Raw genomic sequence first — 18,178 nt, 5'->3', positions numbered from 1 at the left:
TTCGTCAGCGCTTCCTTTCTCGTCGCCGACTCTATGTAAATTGAGTCTATCAAGAATAAGTCGGCAAACAAGCTTCTTCGGCGCCGACTCCGACTTCGTCATATATTTAGTTATCTCTATTCCCTCGTGCTTGCCTTCCCAGGGGCATTTTCGGTATTTTATCAGGTAAGATTTCCTACGTGGGGAGTGAAACATACCGCGGAAAAATTTTCGAGAGCCCGATGGACGCTCTTCTCCTTCCTCCCAGAGTTCCATGGTGCATGCCTTGAGAATATGGAGCACGAATCCTCGCCTCTCTTTCCCTTCAATGATGCCTCGTCGTCTTCTTCGATTCATCTCAACTGCTGCTACCCTACCCATATATCGGCACCCCGTACTAGACGTCTCCAGCTACAACGCCAGGATACAGGAGCTCGCTCGGCTCGGTCATGTCGACGAAGCGCGCCGCGTTTTCGACGGAATGGCTCGCCGGAGCACCGTGAGTTGGAACTCCATGATCTTTGGCTACTGCCACAACGGCATGGTCGAGGAGGCGCGCTCTCTGTTCGACGCCTTCGCGGGCAAAAACACTCGGACGTGGACCATCTTGGTCTCGGGATACGCCAAGACCGGGCGCTTGGGCGAGGCCCGCTTCCTCTTCGACTCGATGCCGGAGCGGAACACCGTTTCCTGGAATGCGATGATCAGTGGGTACGTTCAGAACGGAGACATCAAAGTGGCTCGGAAGTTGTTCGACGAAATGCCTGAGAAGAACGTCACATCGTGGAACTCGATGATCACCGGGTATTGCCATTCCCATCAGATGGACGAGGCGCAAAGCCTATTCGAACGGATGCCTGAGAGGAACTTCGTGTCCTGCACTGTGATGATATCTGGGTATGTGCAGATTGATGAACACGCGAGGGCTTGGGAGGTTTTCCATAAAATGCTTTGTGAAGGGGTGAGACCTGACCAGGCCAGCTTCGCAGCTGCTGTTTCAGCAGTGATGGGTCTCCGCAACCTCAAACTGCTGGAGAACCTTCGCACGTTGGCGATCAAGACGGGCTTTGAGGTGGATGTAGTTGTGGGAACGGCAATTCTTAATGTGTACACACGAAAAAGTAATGAGTTGGTCACAGCAATGAGGTTTTTTGAGGGTATGACGGAGAGGAATGAGTACACATGGTCAACAATGATTGCTGCACTCTCACAGGTTGGGCGGCTGGATGATGCTTTGTCCATCTATGAGAGAGATCCCACAAAGTCTATTGCCTGTCGGACTGCATTGTTGACAGGCTTTGCGCAGAATGGCAGGATTCACGAAGCACGTCACCTATTTGAACAAATTCCTGCACCAAATGCGGTATCTTGGAATGCCATGATTGCTGGGTATGCACGGAACAGCATGCTTGATGAAGCTAAAGAACTATTCAATCTAATGCCTTCCAGGAATACAATCTCGTGGGCGGCAATGATTTCTGGTTGCGCACAAAACGGAAGGAATGAAGAAGCTTTGGAACTGCTGCAGGAACTTCATAGGGCTGGCATGTTGCCTAGCCTTTCCAGTTTTACCAGTTGTTTCTTTGCTTGTGCTAACATGGGAGCTCTTGAGGTTGGAAAGCAATTACACTCGCTAGCAATAAAGGCGGGGTCTCAGTTAAATACCTATGTGTGCAATGCCGTCATTACTATGTATGCCAAATGTAATAACATGGAATATGTAGATCAAGTGTTCAGCCGGATGAAAGTAAGGGACACAGTATCTTGGAACTCTTTGATAGCTGCTTTCGCGCACAATTACATGTTAGAGGATGCCAGAAATGCTTTTGATAAAATGCCTGATAGAGATATCGTTTCTTGGACTGCGATAATCTCTGCATACGTGCAGGCCGAGCATGGGCACGAAGCGCTAGAACTTTTCATCAGAATGATGAGCGAAGGAATTGTACCAAATTCGTCAACGATAACCAGTATTCTTAGCACCTGTGGTATGCAAGGTGCTGCAAAGCTTGGAAGGCAAATCCACACCCTTGCAATTAAGCTGGGTCAAGATCTGCAACTTTTTGTGGGTAATGCTTTAATTACAATGTACTTTAAATGCGGTTGTGTAGAATCTCTTCAGGTGTTTGATTACATGGAGGAGCGTGACATTGTTACATGGAATTCCGTCATCGCTGGTTGTGCCCAGCACGGCTTTGGTAGAGAAGCCATTGAGGTTTTTGAGCTGATGAAATCTGAAGGAGAAGTCCCAAATCAAGTCACTTTTGTTGGTCTCTTATGTGCGTGCAGCCACGCTGGGTTGGTGGACAAAGGATGGCACTATTTCAAGTCTATGAGCCAAGATTATGGGCTCATGCCGCTTGAGGGGCATTATGCGTGCATGGTTGACCTTCTTGGTAGGGCCGGCCACTTATACGAAGCCGAAGCATTTATAGAGAATATGCCTATTGAACCAGATTCCGTAGTTTGGGGCGCACTTCTTGGTGCATGTAGAATTCATCGGAATGCAGAAGTCGGTAGACGGGTTGCAGAAAGGCTTTTCGAAATGGAGCCAGATAATTCCGGCAATTATGTGCTGCTCTCAAACATATTTTCTTCTCTTGGGATGTGGGATGAGGTTGAAGAAGTGAGAAAGTTGATGAGGCGTCGCGCAGTAACAAAAGAGCCAGGCTGCAGCTGGATGCAGATAAAGAATAAAATACACTCATTTGTTACAGGGGATAAGCAGCACGAACTAAGTGAAGAGATATATGCTACTCTCAAGGAGCTGTATGGTAGATTGAGAGCTACGGGTTATGTTCCTGATACAAGTTATGTTCTCCATGATGTGGATGAGGAGCAGAAGGAGAACACTCTTCTATGCCACAGTGAAAAGCTTGCCGTTGCTTATGGCCTTTTAGCTACACCCGAAGGGACGCCTATTCAGATTATGAAGAACCTCAGAATATGCGGTGATTGCCACACTTTCATCAAGTTCGTATCAAAGGCTGCTGAGAGAGAAATTGATGTTAGGGATGGTAACAGATTTCACCATTTTAGAGGCGGGAAATGTTCTTGCGGGGACTATTGGTGATTCGAAAAGTTGCTCAACTATGAGCTTCTGCAGTTGGTTGTGCCCCGGATCGCGGGATAAAATTCAGAGGGTAGAATTCCCCGTTCTCTGTGCCATCTGGCACATATCTGACTTATGGCAGTATAAGTTGTTTGATGCCAACTTTCAGTGTTGAGTTGTTTGCGGCTGAGATTATAAGTTATTCTCTCCCATGATGGACTTTGAATCAAAATAAAAGAAGTATTCAGGAAAGGAAAATTTGAGAGCAGTTACCTCTTTCTCATATTGATTTTGTGTTAAGGAGAAGTTATGCTGTGCTGCATTAAGAAGTTCGATTAATGAAGGCTGCAATGCATATGGAAAGTCCCGAAGGTTTGGTTTTTCTTCTCTGATATGCTGACGAGGTTTTCCGTCGGTAATAATTCCGAACGTCGGACGCTTGCATTACAATTATCATGGCAACGATCATAAAAATTTATGAACTAGAGGCTAAATGTAATATACATGGGCCGCCAAACTGAGGAGGGAGCCCAATCGGGCCCATAGGCCACATTCCTACAAACCAACGGTTCCAGTGCGCGCGTAGGCGAAAAGATGGACGACTCCGCCTTCCACGTCGCGGCCGGCGCGTTCGAGCACCTGTCTCCTCTCCGCTTCGTCTCCTTCACCTTCCCCAACCCACTCCCGAACCCCCGCAACCCCTACGGCCATCCTCTTCGCGTCGCCGTCCTCGACTCGCCGTTCCCGGGCCCATCCCGTCCTCGAGTCGCCGCCGTGCTCGTCCCCCTCGGCCGCGAGGACGACTGGATCTTCTCCACTGTCTCCGGCCACCTCCAACTCCTCTCCTCCTCCTCCAACGACGACGACGACGACGACCCCTTCTCCCGCCTCGTCCTCGTCGGCGGCGTCCCTTCTCCCTCTTCCTCCTCCTCTCCCAAACCCTACATCCGCCCCTTATTCGGATCGGATCCGGACGCGACTCTGCTGCAGCAAAGCCTCCTCCCGCTCCTCCTTGCTCTCTGCCCTAAATCCGCCTTCACTCGGGAGGAGATCCCGCACGTCCCCTTCCTCTCCTTCGACGACGGCGTGCTCCGCATCGCCCCCGTGGAGACCCTCGTCGGCCCCGTCGTCGGGGAGATGCTGGTGGAGGACGTAGCCGTCGACCGGTCCCCGGAGCCGCCGGAGTTACGGCGGAGGCTTCGGTTCAAGCGGATGCCCAATCTGGTGCAAACTCAGGTTCGGCTCGTTCCCGATCCTGCTACTTCCACTCCTCTGTCTTCGCCGTCAGAATTTGGCCCTTGTCGGCCAGAGGCGGAATCTTTGGTGCAGCCTTACCTCGGGCCGATGGTCGCCGGCTTTTCGCTCATAGCTTCGGCTATCGAGGAGCGAGCCAGCACCGGTTTGAGACCAAGGGCTCTCTGTATTGGAGTCGGCGGTGGTGCTCTTCTCATGTCCTTGAGAACACAATTCGGATTCGACGTCGTTGGAGTGGAAGCGGATGAGATTGTTGTTAGTGTTGCGAGGCAGCATTTTGGTTTAGTGGAAGATGAGTCGCTTCAGGTCCTTGTTGGTGATGGAATTCAAATGGTCAATAGCTCCAGAAAGGGGAAACAAGAGGGCCCATTGGGAGGTCCTTCATGTTTTGACGCTATCATCGTGGATTTGGACTCTCAAGATGCTATGAATGGCGTCAGTGCACCGCCGATGGAGATTCTTGAAAGGTGCTTTCTTCTTGCTGCAAAGTCTGTTCTCAATGCGAAGGGAGTTCTCATAGTTAATGTCATTCCTTCGAATGGGTCTTTCTATAAAGAGCTGACTGAATCTTTTCGTGAGGTTTTCTCTGAATTATACGAATTAGATGTTGGGAATGGTGAGAATTTTGTTATCTTTGCAATGGTCTCACCAGTTGGAACAGCTACTACAGAATCTACAGGTACGGTCTATGAGAAGTTGAGTGAAGTTCTCGGGAGAAGATTGCTTGATGGTATTAGGAAAATCTGAAAGCAAATTAATTCCTTGAGAGTTCGGTTATTCTTGTACCTCGTTTACATCTTCATTCAATTTTCGTGTAGTATAGGGAAGCCATATGCTATTATGACATTTATAAAGGAACATAACATTGATGCACACTTGCCTCGCAAATTGCTCTTGGTCATAGTTTTGATTCATCAGTCATCTTTTAGTTGTTGTGCTCAAGTGCTGGAAGTTTATTATTGTCTCTGCGTCGATGGGTCTTCAGCTACCTATAATTCCTTGTGAATGCTCCAGTACCTTTTATACACTGGAGCCATTGTTTTCTATTCATTTTACACTAGATTTAGTAATATGTTGCCAGATCCCAGCTTTTGTTTGGGCCAACTACACTCCACAACCTGAATTTGCCGAAGGATCAGATGCTTCTCGGGTGGTATGTACTGGATCCTCCAGCTGATTGCTTAGGTGTATTTTCTAGCGTTGAGAATCAATGGCTTCTGTTGTCCTAGGTGTTCCTTTGTGCAATTATCTTATTTAACTACATGATGCTTCAAACTGTTTTGCGGAGCTCAGCGGATAGTAAGTGGTTTTTGATCATTTGACTATTTGACTTTTGTTCTATCTATCTTAAAATATTACACGGCTACTTGTACAGTTTAGTGATGGATCTAGTTGTTTGTCAGTGAAATAAGGTCACTGAAACTCTTGTAACTCTCACTGGACCAACTTTCTGTTCATTGTGAACAAAATCTTAATCTGACATTGTGTGAGAAACACTTAACGGCTAAAATTTGTATCCAAGTGTGTTTTGTGAGGCAACTCATCCTTACCTAGTAAAATTGGTTGTGAATAATTTACTTGATGCTACACACTCATTTCATTGAAGAGTTTTTTTTAATGTCATGTTATTTACTCTGGCCATCAAACAAATGGTCTGATAAGCTTTTCGGAATGATGTTACTATTGGGGTCTTGGTTTGTCAGACTCGCAACCATATGGGTTGAAAGCGACCAATTACGTTTTTGCAGGTGCCCTTTCAATTTGTAGTGCCTCTTGGGGGGGTGAATTGCCTTGGACTGGAGTTCATTTAAATTTCAGACCGTGTTTCGCCAGTTTTTCATGTGGTTATAATTTGCCTCTGCGGAATTTGAGTTCCAACATTCAATTGGAGCTGTTTATTGCAGGTGCTCAGAATGCTTTCTTGCGTTGCATGTGTTGGACGTGGCCAAGTCATCGGGTTGGCATTTTTGTTTGTTTGTTTGTTTGTTTGTTTTATTTCCCCTCTCAACGATGTAAATTGGGCTGTTTTGTAAGTTTGTTCGTTCGGGAACTGAGGTCCGGAGGGTGTATCATCAAGAGGATAAGAACATCTTTGGAGGCCGAAACCATGGGGTGCTTGTGGGGTCTTCTTTGTTTTTCCTATTTTTGATTTTTGCTCGTGGGGTCAAAGTTCATTTCAATTCTTATTAGGAAATGTTCCTCGGACAGCTACAGGCCTACAGCATTCCGCCATAGTATTCTCTGGAATAAAGGTTTTTAACAAATTGTATGAAGCTCCTATTGGATTTTGAACTTCAAAGGCCAAAATAGTGTTTCTAGTTCTCCTATTAGGGGCCGGTTGGTTTAAGAAATTAGAATTATAATATAGTTGAAAATGCAATATTTATAATTATATATATTTTATTTGGATGAGTATAGTAGAAAGTGCTATAATTATTTTTTTTGGTTAAGAATTGCTTTGGTAAAATATTACCACTTTATATATACATTGGTGGGATTACCTTTAATATAAAAGAGAAGAGTATTTTTTCTTTAAAAGGTAATTAAAGCGATAAGCTTGTCTCTTATTTAGAACTACTTTCACCAATTGCTTCGGTTGAAATTACAACAGTTGAATTCAAACACATCGAACCAAACGCCAGATTGAAATCTGCATGAGATTGCGCAATTGCAATTGCAACAATGTACTTTATATATATATATTTTTAATGTGAGAAAAATTTACATAGTATTTATCCAGTAACACTATTCCAACAATATTAATACTTCATCAAAACACACACACACACAGACAGAGCCAGTGGTAAGGTATTATAGAGGGCCCTTACAATTCTTCTTCTTTATTCGGAGCTGCGCAGGTGCCCTCAACCAACGGCGTAACGCTGCAAAATCGACAACACCAAGAACTGAACTGATCATCCTTAATGGTCTTGTTCTAACCTTCTAATCTGGTGGTTGGAAAGTCTATTGGTCTAGTATGGTTCATAGCTCCCTCAGAAACTAGAATTTTTCCGTCTTCAAGTAAAAAAAGGAGGTTGTAGATGAGCCATATCAGCTATCAACTTCACAGTTCCAGATTTTATTCGAGTTTCATTTGGGAGAGACGGTACGGTATGGTCTTGAGCGCCCGCCGCTACAAGTGTAACCGCATATGGACGCACCATGAACCTGATACAGAGGTGTTTCTAAGCTGGGTGTCACCTTTCCCTAAAAAAAATTATCGTTTTCAAATATACTTAAATTTTCAAATCTATCATCCTAAATTTCAAAATATACCCAAAAAAATCTTCCAAGGCAGAGATATTTTGGAAAAAAAAATTGATACTATTTGAGAGGCAAAAGAGATAATAGTCAGGAACAACTTTGAAAACAAGGTTAAATAAGATAGAAACTAATTAAATTGTAGGGTCAAGTAAGATATTATATATATTCTTTAATTTAGAATGATGGAATTCATTCCCATTGGTCGAGCGTGGCGTCTGCTTGGTGATTTCGCTACACGCCCTTGACCGGCCTAATGTTCTACGGAAAGAGATTATTCACTCCATTTCCTGATGCTTGCAAAGTTAGGCCCACAAGGCCGCTCTTTGATTCCTATCCATGTAACGTCACCACGTCCCCACACCCATGCATATCTGGGAACCCCAAGCAAATAAATCAAAATTGTTGTTACATAAATTTTTATCTTACTGCTCTTTTTTTTCAATTTTTTTTTTTTTTTCTGCTTTTATGCTGTAGACGTTGAGTCAAACACCGCTTGAAAGCCTCAGCAGGTATTCGTGTTCTTTATACACCAAGCAACTCTGTTTGACAATTTTCCTTGTTTAATAGAAGGATGTTTCTACTTTCATTTTTTTTTTTTTTTTTTTGCTTGTTTAATTGTGCTACTTTCTGTTTTTTTATTTTTAATTAAGTGTTTTATTAAAGAATGTTATTATTAAAAATAAATGCACAAGATATATCAAAAAAGGTTCATAGAGCAGCACACTTAGATTTTCTACAAAAATGCCACATATATATTCAAAAATGGGTGTAAATTTTACACCACCTCCATCCAAGAGCTTAGCTTATCACACTAATATTGTTACACTCTTTTTTTTTTTTTTAAGAGCAGTAGTAATAGTAGTACTACTTGTATACTCAAAAGTAAAATATAAATCTTATATATATCCATCATTTGAACATTCTTTTTAAATGTTGAAAATAAAAAAAGATGATAAGACTAATAAAAAATATATTAATTTCTGTATGGATAGAAAGTAAGATTTTTATTTATTTGAGTGTACAAGCAGCGGTACTTTTTCTTTAGTACTAAAACATTCAAAATTTGTCTAACCTTTTAGATAAATGTAAAATTTACCATCTTCCAATATTTAATTTATCGAGATGTATTGAGAAAATGTTTAACCCAGGATACAGTGCAACATACAATTCACATACAGTAAAAAGAACAAAAAGGAGGTAATTATAATGGCCGTTTGATTGGATATAATTGAAGGTGCATATAGCTGAAAATAAAATAATTATAATTATTTGCATTCTATTAGATTTGATGCAATTGAAAGTGTTGTAGTTATAATAGATTATTTAACTTTGTGAGATTGAAAAATACGTTTATAAAATTTTTTCAAATAGTGAGATTGCTACTACTGTAGAAAAAAAAGGTATATTTTTTGATGAAAATATTATTAGAAAGGTAAATTTATCTTTTGTTTAAAATTGCTACAGCCTTCTCCTACAGCTTCAACTATAGCAAATAAATTTAAATTTAATAATTAAAATTGTCTATAATTATAATTATAATTACAGTAGAAACAAAACGACCCCTAGGTCTCGAACATGAATATGCTTTACAAAAATAGAGGGAGGATAGTTATGTAGGTGGATATAAGAGAATAGATTAAACCGAAGCTAACACTCCTGCAAGCTACAGCATTCGCTTTGGTGGCGCCACAGATAAGGTATGACGAGAAATAAGACCAACACCCCCCGCTCTCACAATAAAACGGAACACCATCCCCTCCCTCTCTCTCTCTCTCTCTCTCTCTCTCTCTCTCTCTCCCCATAGTAGCTCCGTAACTTCATAGAAAATAAAAAGATTAGCAAGCAAAAAAAAAAAAAAAGAAAGAAAAAAAGGCGTGAAATTAAACTTGTAGAGGTTGGGACGGTGGAAACGTTGGTTGAAAACGGTGTAGAATTTTGTAGAGTAGGCTAGCGGGGGGGCCCACAGGAGAGAGCTGGCGGTAAGCTTACCGGGAGGTGCGGTCGGTCAGTGCCTCCCGGCGCGGCCGTGGCGAGATACGACGGGCGGCTTCGTCGTCCAGGGCTCCAGCACGGAGTCGCGATACCGAGAGGGGAGCGTTTGGCTCCTCCCGCGCTTCGATCGGACGATGGGGGCCGTCTCCTCGTACACATCCAACGGCCCTCCCCAGCTCCAGCTCGCCTCCCTCCGCTTCGACCCTGCTGCTGCTGCTGCTGCTGCTGCTGCTTCTGCTTCTCGTCAGATTACTACTAGTCTTCGTCCTGCAGCGTCTCTCCCTCCTCCTCCTCCTCCTGCTCCTCCTGCTCCTCCTCCTGCTCTCACCCGCAGCTTCCATCTTCTTCTCCTCCTCCGCGCCTGCAGCTCCTTCGTGTTCTTCGTCGAGGAAGCCGCCCAATACCTCCCGAACCGCCTCCAGGAGAAGGTCGAGGTATCCGTTGCTCGCCCCCGCCCCCGCCCCCGCCTCTTCTTTGCCTCCTCCGTCTTCGGTTATCTCCTTCGGTTCCTCTTCTTCTCCTTCTCGAACATTCGTGATCTCCGAGTATTCCTTGCCGTGGCCCGGCAGCGCCTCCTTCGGGGGGCTTCGCCCTCCTGACCCAGACGGATCGCACTCACTTTCCGAGCTCTTCGACGCCGGACCCTCGCCCGCGACGGACTCCGCTGCCGAGATCGACTCCTCCGCCGCCGTCACTTCCCCGGACGCGTGGTCTCCCCCGGCAATGCAACGCGCGGTGGGGCCCACGCCCTCCCCCGCGGCGGAGCCTCCTCCGATCTCCGTTGCGAGCCCTAATCTGAGGCGCAGATCGAGGCGAGTCCCCCGCTCGTCTCCCCTTGCGCGCGGCGGCTCGAGACTGGGGGGAGGGACGGTGGAGATGACGCCGATAATCCTCGCCAGGCTCGCTTGGGTTTTGGAGGCGCCGGAGCGCGGCGGGGGCAGGTTGTGGCGGCCGCTGCGGGGGTCGAGGGAGGGAGACGACGCCATCTTCGGCGATTCGAAGCTTCTCTCTGCTCCTGCGCTAGCTCTTCATCGTCTCCCCCGTCACGCCGCCGAAGATTTTTTTTTTTTTTTTTTTTTGGTCCTTTCTTTTCTTTTTTTTTTTTTTTTGGTGTTCTCGCCGTCGGGTTCGTATCAAGAGAATAATGCTGAGGGACGAGATACAAGTAAAAGGAAGTGCGAGAGGAGAGGACTAGAGGAGAGGGAATAAAAAAAAGAAAAAAGAAAAAAAAAGGAATATTGGAATGGTTCACGAGGAGGCGAAGGGAAATCAGAAACAGAAGGGGTGGAGAACTCCACGGTTTAGTTTTATTAATTCCCGGTTTAGTTTTATTATTTTCTTTTCACTTCTCACATAATATTTTCGAGATAATTAAGTTTATTTTTTTAATAGTAATTATCCTCCTCTTTTTACCCTCGTCTGTGCCCGTCTCCTCTTGCAGGTCGCGATGACGTGTCGCTAGGTGATTGGTCATCGGTTTGACGTGTAGCCACGTATTACGTTCGGTGGGTGATGACTCCTCCCAGAGCAAAAAGTTTTCTCCGGCAAATAGAATTCATAACATTTAATTAAATTATTAAATACATATTATATTATTGTTAATTAATTTATTTTTATTTTATTTAGCACTATATAAGAATTTGAAAATTATTTTATAAGATAATATTGTGACGGAAAAGATTTTTCCATAAAAGTCCAGAAAAAAAAAAAAGGAAAAAAAAGGAGAACTCAAAAGGCTATAACTAGCGGAATTGATAGAGAGTGCAAATGTATTGATGTTTTAGGCTACGAGGTTCTGTCTCAACAATTACAATTGTGTGCTATGACCCAATAACTAATAAGTCATTTGGCCATAAACAACTGTCGTTGGACCGCCCTAACCAATGGTAGTTGACGGTGTTTGTTAGTTACTGCAAATGAAAAATCTGGAGGAGTTAGAAATCTGCGTAGCTCTTCTTTTGACCGAGCCTTGTACTGGTGCAAAGCCTAAACTAGCTGCTCATGCTTTCCTCTATTTTCCTTTTTGGGTGATGAATCTTATAATGTTGAGTTTGAGGATGATGTTTCTATCTGACTCTCCAATACCCGCTCACACTAAACTATACTTTTGATGGTCTATACAAAAGCTCAAAGTTAATCAGCTTGGTTTGCAGGGGCGGGAATAATTCTTTATAAAAATAATATTATTCTCTATTATTTGTTTTTTTTTGTATAACCGTACTCATGTGGATGTGGGCTCTGACTTAGGATGGGCCGGATGTTGCATAATTGTGGATCGGATTGGGCCGCCACGTTATGTCGGGCAGGCTCTAAGGCGGCCTATTTGCATCTTCACGGGCCATGGCCATGGACGATGGTGGAGGTAGGAGGTTGGAAATTGGATCCGCTTTGGCTTCCGGCTCACATCGGCAATCCACCTCTTTTCCCGATCCCAATCTCGTCGATGTGAGCTGGAGATGGGGTTTCATCCCCCTCCCATTTTTGCGGGGGGGAAGGGTTTTATTTATGTCCTCCGGTTCTTTCTTTCATTTTTTCTTTCAAAACCTTGATCAGGTAAGATGAGCTCTTGTTCTCAAATTGTTATGCTCATCTCTTCGTAATTTATATTTTTTAATTAATTAAATATCATAACATATATAATACATTGTAAAGTATTGCAAAATTGATACGTTGCCGTAGCATTTCTCTTGCCAAACGGTAGCGCGCTTGTTTCTAAGCAAAAATATTGTGTGGCATCCGCCCCATCCTCGAGCGGTTACAGAAAAATGTGCATGCCAGGTTAGGCTCATGACCAATTTTGCTTGGAGCTTCAAAGCTTGCGGTTTGATCCGAGGAGCGTGTGGACATGATTCACGGATGTCGGGGTAAAAAGAAGTGATAGTAGTGGCTACGCAGGAAGGGCTGTTGAGAAGGTCGGTTCGGCGTCAAATCGGATCCACGGTCGTGCTTGCGCAAGGTTGATTCCACGCCAGGCAACCGTCGCCGGGGAATCGCCCGCCTATCACCAATCTCCGCGTCCATCCCACCGCACCACCATGCGGGCCTCAAAATGTATCGCTCGTGAGTCCACGTGTCGGCCTCTCAGCCCAAAGGATATCCGCCGCGTCCCCAGACCCCTTCCTTCACGAGCAAGATAGATTAGATTTTATTTGCAGCCGCGGCTGCACAGCGACGACCGCCGACAAGCGGGAAGACAACGACCTCCCTAAAATAATAATTAAAAAAAAACGGTTTTTCTTTTCTTTTTTTTTTTTGCATTTTTCAGGCCTCTTAAAATAAAATTTATAAATAGTTGTAACAAATTTATATTTATTTAAATAATTATTTTTTAATCGTACAAAAATTTAATGATATTTTTAAATTAAACATAGTAATTCAATCATTTTGTTTAAATACAATGATTAGGTCATTATATTTTTTTTGTATTTTTTTTCGCCCCTAAATGAAAAGAAAAAAAATTATATTGTGAATATGAACACAGTTATTTGTGTTTAAATACAGTAAGTAATTTATCGTATACAATTTAAAAATACAAATATATTACTCGCTTAGTAAGAAAGAAATTATACGTATAAATATAAATTTGTTATCATTAATTATAAATTTTTTTTTTTTTTTTTTTNTATATTTTTTTTGTATTTTTTTTCGCCCCTAAATGAAAAGAAAAAAAATTATATTGTGAATATGAACATAGTTATTTGTGTTTAAATACAGTAAGTAATTTATCGTATACAATTTAAAAATACAAATATATTACTCGCTTAGTAAGAAGGAAATTATACGTATAAATTTGTTATCATTAATTATAATTTTTTTTCCTTTTTTTGAGAGGGACTAAATGGAATTAAAAAAAGCCCGAAAGAAAAATATCTGCCTCTGGCCGCTCCTCCGAGTGTGTGTGTGTGGCTCAAACACTGATCTGGCACGGCATGGGCCGTAGCAGGAGTTTCATCAGACGTGTACGTCGTTTATTGGAGCAGACGACGTGTCAAGGGGCAGATGATGGGCCCTTCTCTACTGGTGTAGCCGGGCCCGCCGGTCAGTCCCAACATACATTTACATTTTACAGTAAGGCGGTTGGGTTCGACCCGAACCCTATAAATTTTCCGCCTACTCCCCCGGCCATCTTCACCCCTCCGCTTCACCTGCTGTTGCATGGAACCCAGCGACAAAAAGCCCTGTCCTCCTGCGACTCCAACTCACTCCACCTCGTCCTCTTCCTCTTCCTCCTCTGCTCTCATGGGCACCAGGTACCGCTACCTTGCGAGCACAGTGGATCTCCCCATTTCCTCCCCTTCCCATTTCCTCGCACACCCGAGCTCCCCTTCTCCTCTTCTGCCGATCAAACCCAAAATCGAGCCCCCCGGCGATATTCTGGAGTTCCCCTCTTTTTCTCCTCCCTCTGTTCCCCCGACCTCTTTGCGAGGGGAAGCAGGGGAGGGGGAAGCTACGGATGTGCCGCGGCCGCTCGAGGCCCTCCAGGGAACTCCGATCCCACCCTTCCTCTCCAAGACCTACGACATCGTCGACGACTCGTCGCTAGATCCTGTCGTCTCGTGGGGGCCCACCGGCAAAAGCTTTGTAGTGTGGGATCCTGTTGAGTTCGCGCGAGCGGTCCTTCCTCGGCATTTCAAGCACAACAACTTCTCCAGCTTCGTCCGCCAGCTAAATACCTATGTGGGTACTCGTTGAAACTTTTGCCTGCTGCGGCTTTTCTCTTCTTATCCATTCCATTCTGTCGTTCTCTGTGTTCTTTTCTTCTTTTTTACTCTGTAATTTCTATCTGTATCTCATTTCTTGTTCGTCGTGTTGGCGAGTACTGCGTATTGATGAATTCTGTTGCGCTGTAGATTTGCTGCTGAAGACGTTACTGTAGAATCGCAATGAATCCTTGTAGCCTACGAATTGGTGTTGTAAAGTTGTAATGATGTACTGTTTTTTTTTTCTTTTCTTTTTTTTTTTAAGTCCCCTGTACCTTGAACTGGGAAATTTTGGAGATGTGAAAATATGTAGCTTTCATGCTCTTTCTTCTTCTTCTTCTTCTTCTTCTTCTTCTTCTTTTTTCCTTTTCTTTGGGGGAGGCGATGTTGAGCTCTGTAATGTAAGGGTAGTGAGAAGTGGCTCTGTAAGATGAGCTTTGCTTTCTTTTAAATAGCATACTGAAACATCACCTTGAGGAATTAGGAGAATTACAGAATCCACTGTTCATCGTATTGGTGGTGATTGGTCTGTTGGCGTGGGCCTTGTGTTCCTACAGGTAAGCATCAAAGATGTACATATAGCATATAAATATTGGTTTTAGCACTTATTATTTGCAGATAACGTTCTAACTTAAGCACATTATTTCCTATCACAGTTTGTTTTGTTTGTGTTCATACTTATGCTGGCCTTCATATCTGTTTCGAGATTCGACCTTTTTGTTCAACGACTATATGCAATTCTTCGTCTTCCTTCTCTTTTTATCAAATTAATTGTAGGCCTTCTCTGAGTTTGGTTTAAGAACGTAGAAATGATATTTCTTTGTAATGTGGTCATGCCAATCTTTTTCACTTGTTACATGGTGAAATATGAGATAGTGCGATCTTGCTGGAATATATTACCCATGTAGCTACTTTTCATGGCCGACATCTTTGATTAGGATGAAACATGCTTATTGTATTGAAAGATCAGGATTATAGTTAGCACAGAATTCTATCAGGAAGTAAAGCCTACATATACCTAGCAGAATTTTTGAATCGATATGTAGAACAAGAGAGATCTCAGGTTTCTGATGGCAAACTTTAAGTTAGAGATTGTCCTGAAGGAAAATTTTGTGCAGATTTTTTTTTTCCTGAGGGGTAAACCTGTAAAGATGCTGTGAATGTGTGTAAATAAGTTGATGAGTTTATTGCTATACTAGTATTTACAGATCTTAGGGGTAACAAAGAGGTAGTATATCTATATCTGCTGAATCATGTCCTTGGAATTCTTCTAGGTTGCTGTTGTTGCCAGATTGTGTGACAAAAGATTGTGTTGAATCAAAATAGATTAAAAAAAAAAGCCTGAGAAAATGGTTGATTACTTGGAGACATCGATGACTTGCTTCAAAATGATTACTAATGAATTATAGAAAAATACTTTATCATTCAGTCGAGACTTGATTATTTGGATGTGGGATGACGGAGTTTGTAAACTGACATTGTGATGGTCCTTTGAATATAAATATAGATACAGGAAGAGGGATTGTATTTCTACTCTGAAAGATAGATCGGTGGTCAATGTTTGTTGTTAAGGGAGTTTGACAAAACTTTTGGCATCAAGGCCCTTTTTAGTATTTCATGATCTAATTACTCTTCCAAATGATCAATTGGCACATGTTATCGTAGCACCAAGTGTGGGAAGCAAAGCACAGGATCGTATATTTGTTTAGTACAAATGAAATTGTTAGTGTTGAATGCTTTGTAGTTTCGTATGCTGCTTCAAGATACAGATCACTACTTTATGTGTTGCTTTGTAATTTCTGGAATTTAAAAGATAGGTGCTGGAAGGACTCGGTTTTCTTTAGCCTATATAACCACTTCTAATGCTGCATCTTTTCAAGTTTTGGCACTCATTCTCATCTCTTCTTGTTCACTGTTCACCTAAATGCTTAAAAACTTGGTCATTAACTGCTACCTTGCTTCGAGTTATACTTTCTTGAAAAGTGCTTTGAGTCAGAGGTGTTATTATTGTTCTTCTGCAACATACTAAATGAACATCCTTGTCTTGCTTTTTCAGGGTTTCCGCAAAATTGAGGCTGATAGATGGGAGTTTGCTAATGAAGATTTCCTAAAAGGAAGCAAGGGTCTGTTGAAAAACATAATCAGGCGCAGGTCATCTCAAGTTCAGCAAGTAAGTACTCAAATAGGTTCTTCTGAACTCGCAAGTCCTGCTGTGGAAGGTGAGCTTCACACACTTAGGAGGGAAAAGCACACGTTAATGCAGGAGGTGGCAAAACTGAAGCAGGAGCACATCACAACAATCCAACAGGTGAGTGCACTCAACCAGCGGTTGCAATCAGCTGAAGAGAAGCAGAAGCAGATGGTTTCCTTCTTGGCAAAATTACTCAAGAACCCAGAGTTCTTGGCCTGTCTTAAACAGCAGAAAGAGCAAAAGCGAATTGCATTGCCGAGGCCAAAAAGAAAGTTTCTGAAGCATCAAGAGGTTGTCTGCAGTGATTTCCTAGAAGCTGTTACACAGCAGAGTGGAGAGGATATACTAGAGATTACTGCTCCTGCTTCATCTTATGGTCTGCAGGAACTCACTGGAGTTCTGGCTGAAACTGGGGAAGAATTTGGTACTTTATTTCTGGAATCTGATGCTGCTGCATTCAAGAATGAGAATCTAGAAAGCGCTCAAACAGATATTGGTGCTCAGTACTCTGTATCTTTTCCTGTAGATATTGATCCAGATAAAGCTCTACAGGGCACAGTGTTCCCTCCAAGTTCAAGGGCAGGGTCAGACCCAACAATTGCTGACCCCAAGGGGAAAAATGTCATTGATTTGAAACTAGATGTGGCCTCTTCTGTTTCTGAGTACCTTATATCATTTCCTGAAGATAGTTCATTTGAGAATACATGGAGTGTAGGACTTGGGGCTGGAGAAAGTTTTCTTAGTTCTGATTATACTATATGGGACAGTATAGGTCATGATTTCCAGCAGTTGGAGGTTGGTGCTGAACCGGGTACCCCATGGGATCTTGATCTGCAAGCCCTGGAGGAACAATTGGTGTCCGAGAACAGTGTTCATGATGACTCACCTTCCCATGAAAAAGGAAACCAAAGGGCAGTCAACAGAAATACAGAGAACATGGAACCTTAGTAGGAGTTTACGAGTATTCAATCATTAAGATTGTTGTTTTTTCTATATATATATATATATTTTGTTTCTTGGAAGTAGTAAAGAGATGATCACGATTTACTGAAGAGAGGTTAGAAACGATAGCTATTATGGAGTCACTATAGATAGCTTGTAAGCCTTTGAACAATTACTGAATTTTTACAGTAAAATATGTGATTGTTCTGACTGATGTTGCTAATTGTTTGTATATTAATTGACTGCTAGTAAATAATTATTTCATATTCCTACACTTCTTTTATACTAATAATTGGAATTTTCTGCTGGCTAACTGTTCTCCTTACAATAATTATCAGTGATGTGAGATGCAGGTATTTATAGCTGAAATGGGTTGGATGAGATGATTTCGGTATTCTTTTTTAATATAGAGCAATGATGGCTTCTCCAAGAGATTTAAGTAAGATGCCATATATAGTACCTCAAAGATTTCTTTTTTTCTTTTGTTTTTTTTGTATACCTCTAGAACATTTAGTATAGTAAGGTTTATATGTCCATTTGGATGATGCATGCTCATACTGTCAATATTTTGTGATGATCTTTGATCTTTGCTACTCGGTTATGTCATTAGCTCAATTAGGATGTTCTTTTTCCTTTTTTTTTTGAGAGAGAGAGAGAGAAATGTAGCATGAATTAAGATGATGTTCTCCATTAATGGTTTCCATGGTTTTTTAATACTGCAGTTCCAATCTGGATATTGAATTGCTGTTTAAAAGCTATATGGCATTTCTCTTTCGCTGATCCTTTTAGTCCTCTTGGATTTTT

General features: G+C 42.6%; 4 protein-coding genes across 4 annotated transcripts; 3 read left to right on the top strand and 1 right to left on the bottom strand.

Annotated features, from left to right (window-relative positions):
- LOC109723404 (pentatricopeptide repeat-containing protein At4g02750-like) lies at positions 15-3,079 on the top strand. Its single transcript, XM_020251750.1, has one exon. The coding sequence runs from the start codon at positions 254-256 to the stop codon at positions 3,050-3,052; it is 2,799 nt and encodes a 932-aa protein (XP_020107339.1). The 5' UTR covers positions 15-253; the 3' UTR covers positions 3,053-3,079.
- On the top strand, positions 3,598-6,465 carry LOC109723409 (methyltransferase-like protein 13). The gene has a single exon (XM_020251757.1). It carries the CDS (start codon positions 3,626-3,628, stop codon positions 5,030-5,032), a length of 1,407 nt encoding a protein of 468 aa, XP_020107346.1. The 5' UTR covers positions 3,598-3,625; the 3' UTR covers positions 5,033-6,465.
- On the bottom strand, positions 9,159-10,859 carry LOC109723412 (serine/arginine repetitive matrix protein 3-like). Its single transcript, XM_020251762.1, has 3 exons — positions 9,539-10,859; positions 9,348-9,364; positions 9,159-9,309 (listed from the first exon to the last, which is right to left on the bottom strand). Exons 1-3 carry the CDS (start codon positions 10,525-10,527, stop codon positions 9,281-9,283), a joined length of 1,035 nt encoding a protein of 344 aa, XP_020107351.1. The 5' UTR covers positions 10,528-10,859; the 3' UTR covers positions 9,159-9,280.
- Positions 13,401-17,597, top strand: LOC109723407 (heat stress transcription factor A-3-like). Its single transcript, XM_020251755.1, has 2 exons — positions 13,401-14,218; positions 16,298-17,597. The coding sequence occupies exons 1-2, from the start codon at positions 13,697-13,699 to the stop codon at positions 17,378-17,380; spliced, it is 1,605 nt and encodes a 534-aa protein (XP_020107344.1). The 5' UTR covers positions 13,401-13,696; the 3' UTR covers positions 17,381-17,597.

Source organism: Ananas comosus, linkage group 17, assembly GCF_001540865.1.
Source record: "Ananas comosus cultivar F153 linkage group 17, ASM154086v1, whole genome shotgun sequence".
Taxonomy (NCBI): domain Eukaryota; kingdom Viridiplantae; phylum Streptophyta; class Magnoliopsida; order Poales; family Bromeliaceae; genus Ananas; species Ananas comosus.
Note: the sequence above shows the minus strand (reverse complement) of the source record. Positions and strands in the feature narration are given on the sequence as shown.

Excerpts from the sequence above, each read along its gene's own strand:
- LOC109723412 (XM_020251762.1), bottom strand. The coding sequence starts at position 10,527 with ATGGCGTCGTCTCCCTCCCTCGACCCCCGCAGCGGCCGCCACAACCTG.
- LOC109723404 (XM_020251750.1), top strand. The coding sequence starts at position 254 with ATGGTGCATGCCTTGAGAATATGGAGCACGAATCCTCGCCTCTCTTTC.
- LOC109723409 (XM_020251757.1), top strand. The coding sequence starts at position 3,626 with ATGGACGACTCCGCCTTCCACGTCGCGGCCGGCGCGTTCGAGCACCTG.
- LOC109723407 (XM_020251755.1), top strand. The coding sequence starts at position 13,697 with ATGGAACCCAGCGACAAAAAGCCCTGTCCTCCTGCGACTCCAACTCAC. Across the intron at positions 14,219-16,297 it reads TCCGCCAGCTAAATACCTAT|GGTTTCCGCAAAATTGAGGC; the intron begins GTGGGTACTCGT and ends TTGCTTTTTCAG.